Genomic DNA, 12,751 nt, shown 5'->3' with positions numbered 1-12,751 from the left:
TTAGTCAAGCAAAGCGTCCGTGAACCTTAGTTTTTCAAAGAACAAAAACAAATACTGCATGTTAGCTTGCCCGCAATACTCACGATAATTCGCTTATTTATTTGTTACAAAAGGCGTAGGCCATAGGCTGACACAAAAAAACAACAGAAATTATTTATTTAACATTTTTTGTCACCCGCGAACATAACCGAAGAACTTAACTTGAATTGCAGACTTAAAAAAAAAAAACAAGTTTATTTCTAACTACGTGAACTACTAGAACACACTTTTAGATTCATGAATAAAAATTATAGTTCATCCTTCACCAACTTTAAGATCTCGTCCTCATCTTGGCCCCACTCGTCAGGGTTTGACGTCATCTTGCTGATAGCTTCCATGCGCCGCTCCATCGTCACTTGCTGCAAAACATGTTCCATCTTTATGTGCATACAGTCGTTGAACACCGACGCGTACTCGCAAACCTCAAAGATTTCCTCCACTGCTTTCGTACACTCCCCTATGGCAATCGTCAATCTATCCAACACCTCACTATCTGCACCATACACGGCTTTGTTAGCCTCCAACAAATGCTCCTTACTTATCTTATTATTCTTTATAATCGAATTCCTTTTCAAAATACACGCAACAAAACATTTTCCCTGTAATGATGACTGGGGAATCCTCTTCAAAAAGTGTTCGACGTCCGCCATTGACGCTTTGACTTGGCGCGCGCATTCAGTCAAGTTTTTCCGAAAAGGTTCTACATCCTCCGTCATTTTGTTATATCTTTCCATCTGTTCTTCTTTAGTTAACGGCGTGAAGGAGATAGTCATATAAAACGCGAATGAAAACAGTAAAAATAATACACTGGCAAATAAGTTTGTTGAAGAATTATTCATTTTAGCTCGCGCCTTCTCTCGCGTGCGTCTTGTTTTAATCTTCATTTTATTGTAGCGCATTTTTATTAATTGGTTGTTAGCGCCACGTAAGTAATTTGTGTTATATTGACCTAACTGTTCTGATGCAGTTGGAATTTTATACTTTTTTAAACTTTTATGTAGGAATAATGTTTTTTTTTTTACTTCTTTCACCAGTCTTTTGCTACATATAGCAAGGTGATTTCAAGCGTTCTGGCAGAACTAGCATCCTCTATAAGAACCTAGGTATATACCTCTATAAGTAGGTACCTAGTAGAGTCCCGAAATGCTTGACATGCCGCTGAAAGCTGGGACATTTGGTAATGCAAATTAACCTGTACAGGTACAGATAACCGATTCAGTAGGTAAGTTGAGTAAGTACCAAGATAAGATATCAATCAAATTTTAAGCATAACCGAAAGATGCAACTGGTATAAACAGGGGCCCGATTCTCCTGAGTTCATAATGTCAAAGTCGAATAGAAATCGAATCGCAATATGATCGCAATAGCAGTTTTAACCATATCGGGCATTTTGCTACTAATAAAAGACCAGTCGTATTCGATTGACATTTGATTGGTGTGCGATTGGTCTGCTATTTTGGTGATTTTGGTCTATACGGTAGTTTGCTGTAAAATCATTTTGCAGTCGTAAATCATTTGCAGACAAAATGATTCATTATTGAATGACAGAAAAGAATAAAAACGTTTATTTCAAAGAAAAAATTGCGGATCTCAGTCGAATCGAGTCGAACGTGAATCGTATGTCGCATAAGTAAAATTAGGAGAATCGGGCCCCTGAAGAATGACGTGTCCTAACAGAATCGCGTAATCTGAAGGCAGTTTACGATTAGGAGACGTAACCACACGTAGGTATGCGATAACCGATAGCTTTGGGTTTATTGTTTTGTACAATAAAGAAACCGACTCTGACTTAACGAGGCCACGCTACCACTTTTTATGTTTTTTTTTTACGATTCTGCAATTTACTCCTCCGAGTTTTGCTTGTGAATCGGCTTAGTCAATAATGCAATGCTTGAGAATGGAACTCACGACCCCGCAATAGATGCGATTTTGTACCTACTTGAACATACCCGTAAAATTAAATCTATACTAATATTATAAAGCTGAAGAGTTTGTTTGTTTGTTTGAACGCGCTAATCTCTGGAACTACTGGTCCGATTTGAAAATTTCTTTCAGTGGTAGATAGCCCATTTATTGAGGAAGGCTATAGGCTACTTTTTATCCCGGTACGGGAAGTAGTTCCCACGGGATGCGGGTGGAACCGCTCGCAGAAGCTAGTATAGGATATAGACGAAATAATATAAATTCACCTATAGGTACCAAATATCATCCAAATACGTTAAGCTATTTTGTGTCAAAGCATAACAAACAAACTCATATTCGCATTTGTAATAAATAAGCAATATGAGTACCTAGGAATTTACCCGACATACGCAGTGCAATGTTTTGTGTGGGATATCCGCCGGTGTTATTGTATAGCTAGGTCTAGGTATCTAGTCATCTTCCTGCCACCATTCCCGAGACACTACGTCGGCGAGGTACTTATAGTTGGTACCCATCCATATGTCTTCTTATTTCCTTAATGGCCTAGTAAAGTTTACCAGACAAAAATAGTATAAGGGAAGTTTCATTTAATCAGTTCTCACCTTCTATAGTTTGTAATAAGATACCCTATGCCTCTAGCATCGAATCGTCTTCCATTAATCTATCGACTAATATTATAAAGCTGAATAGTTTGTATGAGCGCCAATCTCGGGAACTATAAGATATATTTGCTTTACACCTAGAATATTAGAGCTATCCTTATTAAGGTAAGGTGGAGACCACGCCTCGGCAAACGTAGTGTAGGACGTCCTCAGGCACGGTGGAGTGATGACTTGCGCAAGACGGCTGGCAGGAGCTGGATGCGAGAAGCCGAAAATAGATCTCAATGGCGTGCTTTTGGAGAGGCCTATGGCTGGAGAGGCTAATGATGATGTTTAAGGTATTCTTATCCGAGTGCGCGAGTAGTTTGCATGAATAAAAATGATAAGACCATTCAGCTCGTATAGGTTTTCGAAGGCGTGCTTCATTCGAAGACTTACTTACGAACTTTTTAATCTGGAACTGGTATTTAACACATATAATGTTCAAGTATACGGTAAGCGTCCAACCGACTACTAACAGCGCCTGGCGGTTGGCATAGCGTGAAAAACAATTGTTGGCGCCGACACAAAAAACCTAGAATGCAAATCGATTTTACTAGCGTTTAAATTACCCTACTTTTAAACGTATGTTCGCATAATAACCGTTCTTGTGTTGTAATCTTAGATGTGCAGTGAATACTATCTACTCATATTATATTATAAATGCGAAGTAATGTATGGATGTCACTCTTTCACGCTGAAACTACTGGATGGATTTTGAATAAACTTTCATAACAGGCTAAGTACCAACTTTCTATCCGACTACGGGGAACCTTCCGAAAGAATGTGAAACCGCTGGGGGAAGCGAGTATCTATCAATTAATGATTAGTCTTGTTAAAATTGGTCTGTTTTTTACTGGGAGAATAATTAAACTCTGCATTTGAAATTGTAATTTTACTCTAAGTCCTATCAATAGAGGTTTTCTAAGGTCCTATCTACAGATGCCTAAGTATCAGTAACTGCATACGAAATCAAATAGGGCTACGAGAGTACATCGGCGAGCCTGACTTTGTGTCAGTGCCAACAACATTAGCATTTAGACGGGTTCCCTACAAATTGATGATTTGTGATTATTCTGTCTAGGGGAGACAGGCTGCTGCTTTTTGCAGGCGAAATTGGGAAATCTTCATAGGTACTTAAATTTTCATGTTCATGAAAAAAAAGTTTTGATTGAGGTTGACCTTATAGGAGCACTGTCCTGTGGACGAAATAACATAGGTACCTAAGTACTAACAGGCTATCTGTAGGTATTGATCGACAGTAGTTTTTTGAAAGTTTTTGGTGAATGTTCATAAGTACCACAGAATGATCTCAGGAGGAGCTACAAGTAGTAAGTACTTAGGTACTTTCTATTATTATTATTAACTAGGTACGTCTAACTAGTGAAAGGAAGTAAAAATCTTATGAAAGAAGTTAGGTAGTCGTTCTGAGGCAATGCCTGATGCCCGGTAGACTTGAGATACTGTGTTTTTTCTTAACAAAACTACGACCATTGCATTGTAACAGACACTTTGTAGTGCTTACATATTTTTATGTTTTCTTCTTATAATTATTTATGAACCTCCTGTTCATAAAATTTGAATCTTGAAATAGCAAATGTAAGTATTTTAATGAGAATTCGGGTATCTACGTAGGTATTAGCAGCCGAGAGCATTGAACCCAATTGAACCGCTTGAGAGGCTACACGGTACACAGAGAATCATTTATTACCTTTTTTGCCGTAATCCTAAAAAAACGTAGCTGTTTTATTAAGATAGGTACACGATCTCCATGAATACAATTGAATTTGAATGCTTGTTTATAAAAACCGGAGTCTTTGTATGACTCATAGTTTTTTTCTGATGCTTTAATCCGCATGAACAACATTTGTAGTCGGGAAGGACACAAAAAATACTACTTGAAGGAACTTCGGATTGCAGCGTCTTGGCTAATACCTAAGTAAAATGTTCAATAGTATGACAAGGTCGGCAGACACGCATGCTAAGTAGTAGCTAACTTGCGGATTTTGCTAAGTCGTTCAATATTTATGAGAATGCCTGTCGGTCTAGAAACGAGAAGACATACCTAAATTGCCGAAATGTTAAGACATCAATAAGGTGTTTTGAATTTGGATTTATTTTTGTTCTTGAATAATAGTTTTTATTTAAGATCACGAGCAAACTGCTGGCTTAGCTGAAGCTGAAAATAATTAGATGATAAGTATGTACAGGCAGGTTATCAAGGAATACTTACCAACAAAAAATAGAGCATAATTTCGAAACGTGACCATTTAAAACGGTGGGTTGTGTCAAGTACCTACTGGAATATCAGACGGCTCGACTCGTATACCGCCTACAATACCTATATCTGTTTCATTTCAACCACATCGGTGATAGTTGTTACACTTCAAACTAACGATTTCTCTTTACCAATTCCTGGAATAAAGTAGAAAGAGAATCGAGTAGGTAGACCAGGCAAGCATATTCATTCTAATAAAAAACAAAACTCATATCGAAGTCTTTTTATTACATTAATCTTAATTACAAACAAAATATTGGGTATCACAATTTTGGCGTTCTTGTCGCACTCGATTTAGATAGGTAATCATATATGCGTGAAATATTTGTTATTTCTTACATAACGTATTAAATTCGTCTCGTGACGTTATCTTTTTTCCACAATGCCGAACAATCTCAAAAATATTTACCCTACCAATGATTTCTACAATTTCAGTCATATAATCATAAATACATTTAGGTAGGTTGACTACGTGTCTACTTTAAATACCAGAGCTTATATACACATAAATAAATATGGTATGTACACAATCGTTCCACTAACATTTACCTACGTTATACATAGTAGTTTTTTACGAAATAACAAAAAGGGATTGGTCGGTTTTAAGTACAAACACCAACTTACAGGTTCCTAAAGTACAGAATATCAGACTATGGATACTAAAAAATATGACAAACTTAAACAGATTATATGCGAGTATTAAAACAGTTCAATAAGAAGGGAGAGAGAGACCATTGGGCGTCTAAATTACAATGGTGGCTTATTTCTAAACGTTAATTGATGGTAACAAGGTAAATTTTATTTTAATAAGATACAAGTATTCGGATTATACTTATGCTTAAATTATAAGTACTTATTTGGCTAGACAAAATCCAGAAACTAACCTGGGTCTATCGGTTGAAATTGAAACTGGGTGAGTATTTTTAATGAATTTCTACGAATGAGTTATGTTAAAACCTTAAGGTAAGTAGATTCGTAGAGCAGCTATAGGTAGGTACGATAATACGATTACCATTCGCGTAAAATTAGATGAAAGATCACTGATACCAAGATCGGTGCAGAACAAGATTTTCTATGAAATTGATATAAATAACATGACTGGTTGGAAAGCCAATAAAATAAACAAAGCAGTGTGTCGTGAACACAAAGGACAATACATGTATCTTTGATCTAATATACAAACAAAGAGCTAGCGTGAATATCGTTTTTTTTTATAAAGTAAATTATCAGAAAAGGCTTCGAACTATTTACTCTTGCTAGGTAGGTATTTGAAGAACTTATCGCGTCAATAAGAAAGTTCTACATACATAGGTATGTTGATATCCATACTGTCATGGGTACTTCGTTTGCTTCGTAATGATCGAAAAGTACTTAATATTATAAAAATTGTAAAATTATAATTTTACTTAAGTACTTTTCGCGTATAACTTGGATAATTATGAAAAATTTAAAGTTATGAAAAGTTAAAATAAACGCGTACAAGGCCAAAATAGGAAATAGGTGTTATAAATTCTTAGGAAATGTTTTTGAAATACTAAATTACAAGCAAGACGTAAGTATGTCTTTTTGCTGCACCATTCACTTCCTGGCTTGGATTCGAGACAAAATATCACTGTTTCTTTGAAACAGAATATTTGTGATATACATACAATAGAATTATATTGAAGTTTAGTATCGACATCGCCAGGCAAAATATTCTTGTTGACATTTTCTCGGAAACACGTCAAAGTTACAGACTTTGTATAATGTTTAATACATAGGTGTATGGTACCTATAATGCCCGCTTGCTTTGTCTTAGGTACGGATCATTAATATTATACTTTAATCAAATTACAATCGTTTCTATTTTCAGACTGAAAATCCAGACAAAATATATTTTGTGCTTAACTGTAACTGAACTGACAACGTAAGCTTTTCCTTCCATATTTTAATGTGGCGTACCTTCCAATGTTCTAAGGTTAATCAGGAGTTCAGTGGAACCCATACGTACTAGACCAATCCACAGCAATGAGGGTTTTTGAAATTTTTTCTGCCACCGGGTGGCGCCACGTATGCGTCTGGTCCAAACAGCTGTCAAATAGTATGGAATTGTAGGTGCCGAACTTATTGTTTATTGAAATTCTGTTATATTGGAAGTGTTATTGATTTTATTATGGACTACGGTCAGAATAAGGTTTCCGAACTAAAAATTGAGCTAAGAGAGAGGGTGCAAAAGTCACTGGTACTAAGGAAAAGCTTGTTGAAAAATTTGTTAACACAATATGATTTAGTTTTTTTTATTTACTCAACCGCAATAGTAAAACAATAATGCAATGCTTTAATTATAAAATAAAAAAAACACTAAAATCGTTCACTATTCATAGTAAAGATAAGCACTTTGACAGTTATTAGACCTGACGACTCGGTGCTGCCACCTCGTGGATTGCCATTTTAGAAAACCCTCATTCACCCATTATCGTCGTCACAGCCTAAAAACGTATTAGGATAATATTTTCAAGCTTCTGAAATGCCTTACCCATTAGGTATAACAGCCGTATTAGGCACATTGTTACATTGAATTGATTAGTACTATTATGAAACGACTAACATTAAGTACAATGTCTTAATTTTATAATGTAAACTCACAAAATCAGTTCCCAATCCCTCACATTTGAATATTAAGCTCATTAATTTTATCGTTTTTTTAATTGCTTACTTCCGATACATTTAGAAAAATTCCACAGGGGTTTTCGTTACTTTCCTATATTTCTATGAAAAATTAAGATAATCAGTAGTTACCAATTTTTTCCTTAAGTCACACACAGTTTGGCACATTTTAATTGATTCAAAATAATTTATTTTCCTCAACCCTAGCCGATTTTACGGGGTCATTCTTTGAATAATGACTTTTTACAATAAGTATAGGATCAGAAAGAGTAATTCAGTGGTTTCTTACTGAAAGGAAATTATATCCCTTGTAAATGGACGAAACAGAATAAAGATAGCAGAATAAGTACGTCAAACTGTTCATGAGAAAGTAAATTGCTTTGATATATCCGGTAAAATAAATGTGGGAACTAGGCACAAACTTCCGACCTCAATGAGACATAGAATTTGACAAAGAATGGAAAATGTTTGATTCATTATTTGCTTTTGACCTACAGACTATTGACAATTTGATCCGCGTTTTCCTCGTTATCGAGATTTTAGTTTAGCTATTCATTTCTAAATAAGATCAGTTGACTAGGCTATGTTAACACTACCCATACCAAACCCTAGAATACGCTATCAAGAATGACAGTAAATCCTACTGTACATCAAAACCAGAAACATTTTGAATTGCTTTGGAGATTTACCGCTTCAAAGTAGATGCTTCGTGTATCGGAACTAAACAATCGTGCAAGGTGAACAACCTCGCAAAATATTCTTTCCTTCAGCAACGTTAGTCCCGACACAATCGCGTCTCATTTGCAAAACAAAATAACGCGGCTTCTAACACCAGACAATAACATGGTGTAACCTAGATGAGTCACGACGAACACTGGAGGTACCACTTGTTTTTATCAAGCTCCGCCGCCGAGACACTTTCGAGCGTTTGCAAAAAGCCCGACTTTCACTTTCGCATCCCATTGCAAAACAAACATAACCTCGTTTTGACGTGGTTCGTCAAAATTAGGAAGATAACTCAGACCATTTAGCGGTTAAATAATCTTGGATCTGTTTAGCTCTCCTCAGTTTCCACCAGGACCGGCAGGCTGGTGTGCACGCAGTGAGGCGAGGCTCGCGACGTGAACGCTGACATCCAAGACTCCATGTCGCGCTCGGAGCAAACAAATTTCGCGGAGATTGTGTTGTCGTACCCTTTCTGCCGTACAATAAAACCGCTGTTTGATTCTGCTTGTTCGACAGCCGTATTCCGTAAGTTTACCACTCCGATCGGCTTCGCTACCCTCTTTCGCGGATAGATCACCGCAAAATGCTCCAGTGAGGTTCTGTACACGACGACTCTCACGTCCTGCCGCATCCCTCCGGGTCCCAAAAGCACCAAGAATCCAGATTTTACTTCACTTTCGCTACTTTTTTTACTGAAACTTTTACCGAAATTTTCACCACGACATGCATTCGACATAATATCTGCAGGCATTTTGCTATTTTGATAACAAACGCTGTTCACATAACAATGTGCAATGTTATTGTTGGCGGGCGCGCCGACCGAGCGGAAAGCAGCCTCCCCTACCGCGTGCACAATATTACTGAAGAGTCATTTTCCAAGCGGGGTCTATTTATAACCTCTGGGGCCCGATGTGGTTCGGGTGTTGTCGGTTGTGATCGTTACTTTGCATTCACTTTGGAGGCAGTGGAGGCTCGACAGACAGTAATAAACCTACAAAATGTAGCTGTCTGTCTGGCGTGAATAAACGGCTATTTGATGATGACTTTTTTATATGGCAGGGTTACTGGATAGGTCGAATGTTATCGGTCTCGGACGAGATGTGAACGTGAACCTTCGTGACTGCATTGTTCTGTGCATAACTAGATAGATATACGTTTTATCCACGTCGTTGGTAATAGTCTTAATAGCCGTTTTGCAATGGGTTTTTACTAAAACGGCAACGAGTTTTTTCGTTAAAATGCAATAATCTGCATTTTTAGGTACCTCATACCATATCGGTTAGCGCGATGTATTTCCTGCTTCTATTCCTCCCTGTTAGCTTTCAAGCAATCCATTTATGAACCAGCTAACAAAAAACTGTTCACTCAAGATGTCACAACGATAACATTAAATAAGTAATCAACTAGTTTGTTCATTGTAACTATTGTAAGCGTACCGCCTTGAGTTCGACGAGCCTTAGGTAAAGGGCAGACAGCCTTGCACACCGTCTGGCTAACTTCATTGTTTATATGAACTGATCTTTGAAAACACAAAGGAAAAGTTCATGTCAATGACATTCAAAGTCTAAAGAAATCCAGTGATTTGATTACGGACCGCCTAAAGATCAATGATTTCGGCGGCTAAGGATTTCGTAAAGTCGAAATGTAACGATCGAAGTATGAATAAAAAAATCGGTAAAAAAACTTTTAAGGTAAACGGTTTTATCTTATGTGCACTGAAAACTAGAAAATAAAAAAAACTGTTACTTACCTATAAACCTACATAGGTGGTCCCGGTCATATTAGACTAAAATAAAAACGTGGGGCCCATTACCTAACTATTGCTATAATACTTTCTTCTAGAGGTATAATAGGTGTGGATTGCATCGTCTTACTATAATCGTAACTGGACATTTTGACAATCAATAATCAGCCGTAGCGGCTTCACCAGCGAACGCCGAGCTCACGATCTACCAAAGTATAAAGATATGCTTTGCCATAGGTAGGATTTCAGAGGGCTCCCACGTTTTTATTTTAGTCTAATATGACCGGGACCACCTATGTAGGTTTATAGGTAAGTAACAGTTTTTTTTATTTTCTAGTTTTCAGTGCACATAAGATAAAACCGTTTAACTTAAAAGTTTTTTTACCGATTTTTTATTTTCTAGTTTTTAGTATTTAATGAAAATGCCTACCGAATATTCCTCATTCTATATATGGGTCAGCAGCGGTGAGGGAGTGCCAGACTCTTACTGACTAAAAACCGTTGTGTTTCGTCGTAGGCCTTTTATGTACCAGGACAATCCCGCAGCCCAGGCAGGCCTTGGCCCTGTTGGGCCCCGCTGGGGTTGCTGACAGTATTCTACTTGAGTAGCCCTTTCATTTGATACCCATATCACAAAATACATAGGTACAGAAGTCAATCTACATATAAAGCGCGTTCGAGTCACGCAGACATAGGTGTCTATGTGTGCGTGTTCACAGACGCGCTGTCTCAAAACAACTCAAAACAGTGCGAGCGGGGCTGCCGTTTTCTTGAGATACGCGCGTCACACACAAGGTAGATAAATGTGCACGCGTTTTGATACCTACCTAACTGTAATTTGACTGTAATATTTTTAATTTTAATAACAAAAGAAAAAGTAATAATGGAGTAACAAAAAAAGTCGTATTATATGTAATTGTTCAGTGGACGGTTGTTTTAATACAACAATAAACAGTGAACTGTCGTTTTTTAGCCTGCCGTATTACCTATAGTATGGACCTACTTATTTTCTCATATTTCGATGGTTCTTTTAATAAACGCAGTAGGTAGGTACAGTTAGGTGGGTAGGTAAGCGCCCTCGCGGCCTCTGGCCCAATGCCGTAATAAGTTTTACTAGTGTCGGCCCAGGCGAACCGCCCAACCTACCCTCAAAGATTATTACTAAGTAGTAGGAGTTGATAATTCATGGCGAGAGTATGTTGTAAGGTAGACGAAATAAAACTCGCAAATCAAGGTTTCTGTAGGTAGAAGCAAGCTTAGATCAGGGACTGTACCAACCCATTACATACAAAAATATTTTTTCGCAAGTAAAGAGTAATAAGTAAGTACCTATAAGTATATGTATGAATAACAAAATTATAAATTGCGGTTTCTGAAAAAGTTCGGTATCTCGTTCAAACGAATTTCCGTTGAAAGTGTTTATTAACCTCATGTATGCCACATTAAATATTTTATTATTATTGGTTTATATTTCATTTTTCCTGTTTTATTCTCAACAATAAATCAAATAATTAGATACGAGTACCACTACCACGTTAGTTTTATGCGCATAAAAAGTTGACGACCCTAGCGCGACCGCCGAGTTTAGGCATGAAAAGTGAAGTACATACATGAGATTGACTTCTGTACCTATGTATTTTGTGCCCATATTGAGGGGGTTGAGGAAAAAATATGTAATCCGCCATTTTGTACCGGCGGCCATCTTGGATTTACAATGTTATTGATATTAGTATATTGTATTGTCATCGGAATTAAAGGTGTGTACCAAATTTCAGATCAATCTGACAACAGCAAGGTACTTAAATTTGAATTACTAAATTTGACCCAAGAATAAATAATAAATAAAACAAACAGGGTAAGCTAAATAAAACCGTTTAATAAAAATGACATCCACGCCCTAACTAAATAACATTTTTGTTTGTCCCAATAATCCCTATTTTTATGACCTCGTCAATAAATGAGATGGTTTACTTATTTTAGCCTATTTTTACGAGGAACTCAATAAAAATCTCTGTTGAACCTGAACCTTCTTCGATAAATGGGCCACCTGAAATTGAAATAATTTTCCAAATAGAACCTGTAGTTACTAAGATTCAGCGTTATATTAATCACAGGTGATATTATTAATATTAAGTAGTTACTAATCTCACGAGCCCTTTTCCCAACTATGTTGGGGTCGGCTTCCAGTCTAACCGTATGCAACTGAGTACCTGTGTTTTACAAGAGGCGACTGCCTATCTGACCTCCTCAGCCCAGTTACCCGGGCAACCCGATACCTACTTTAAGTAAGACTAATTATTGAGTAGTTAGTAAAGTATTTAATAGAAATGACGCGTTTGATAGTCTAGTCGTTAACCTTCACGGAATCCGTTAACGGCCAACTGATATGAAGTTTTTGCACTTATTTTGCAAATGACTGTAGAATTAAAACTAGAGGAAAGATCTTATAAACAAGACAGGTGTAGCGTAGCACATTAATTGCCCCCACTGGGGAATATATTACGTAAAACTTGTTATGTACGTTTAACCGACTTTCTGCTATAAATAGATTGTAAGGTATTACAATTATTCTAAGTGATATGTTAGGCTAGAAATTACTGTAAACAGTCATTTGGCCAGTCTACATATCTTTATGTTTAGTAGGTAGGTAGGTAGTTACTTTTTCTAAGGCCAGTACCTTCTGATAATTCTACCTACCAGACTTCTTTTCACGCCCAATGCTCTTGCCAAGTTTACCAGCTAAGATAAACCATG

General features: G+C 37.0%; 1 protein-coding gene across 1 annotated transcript; it reads right to left on the bottom strand.

Annotated features, from left to right (window-relative positions):
* Positions 1-21: 21 nt before the first annotated feature.
* On the bottom strand, positions 22-1,001 carry LOC110381778 (uncharacterized). Its single transcript, XM_021342180.3, has one exon. It carries the CDS (start codon positions 936-938, stop codon positions 288-290), a length of 651 nt encoding a protein of 216 aa, XP_021197855.2. The 5' UTR covers positions 939-1,001; the 3' UTR covers positions 22-287.
* Positions 1,002-12,751: the final 11,750 nt, after the last annotated feature.

This window comes from Helicoverpa armigera, chromosome 19, assembly GCF_030705265.1.
Source record: "Helicoverpa armigera isolate CAAS_96S chromosome 19, ASM3070526v1, whole genome shotgun sequence".
NCBI classification, from domain to species: domain Eukaryota; kingdom Metazoa; phylum Arthropoda; class Insecta; order Lepidoptera; family Noctuidae; genus Helicoverpa; species Helicoverpa armigera.
Note: the sequence above shows the minus strand (reverse complement) of the source record. Positions and strands in the feature narration are given on the sequence as shown.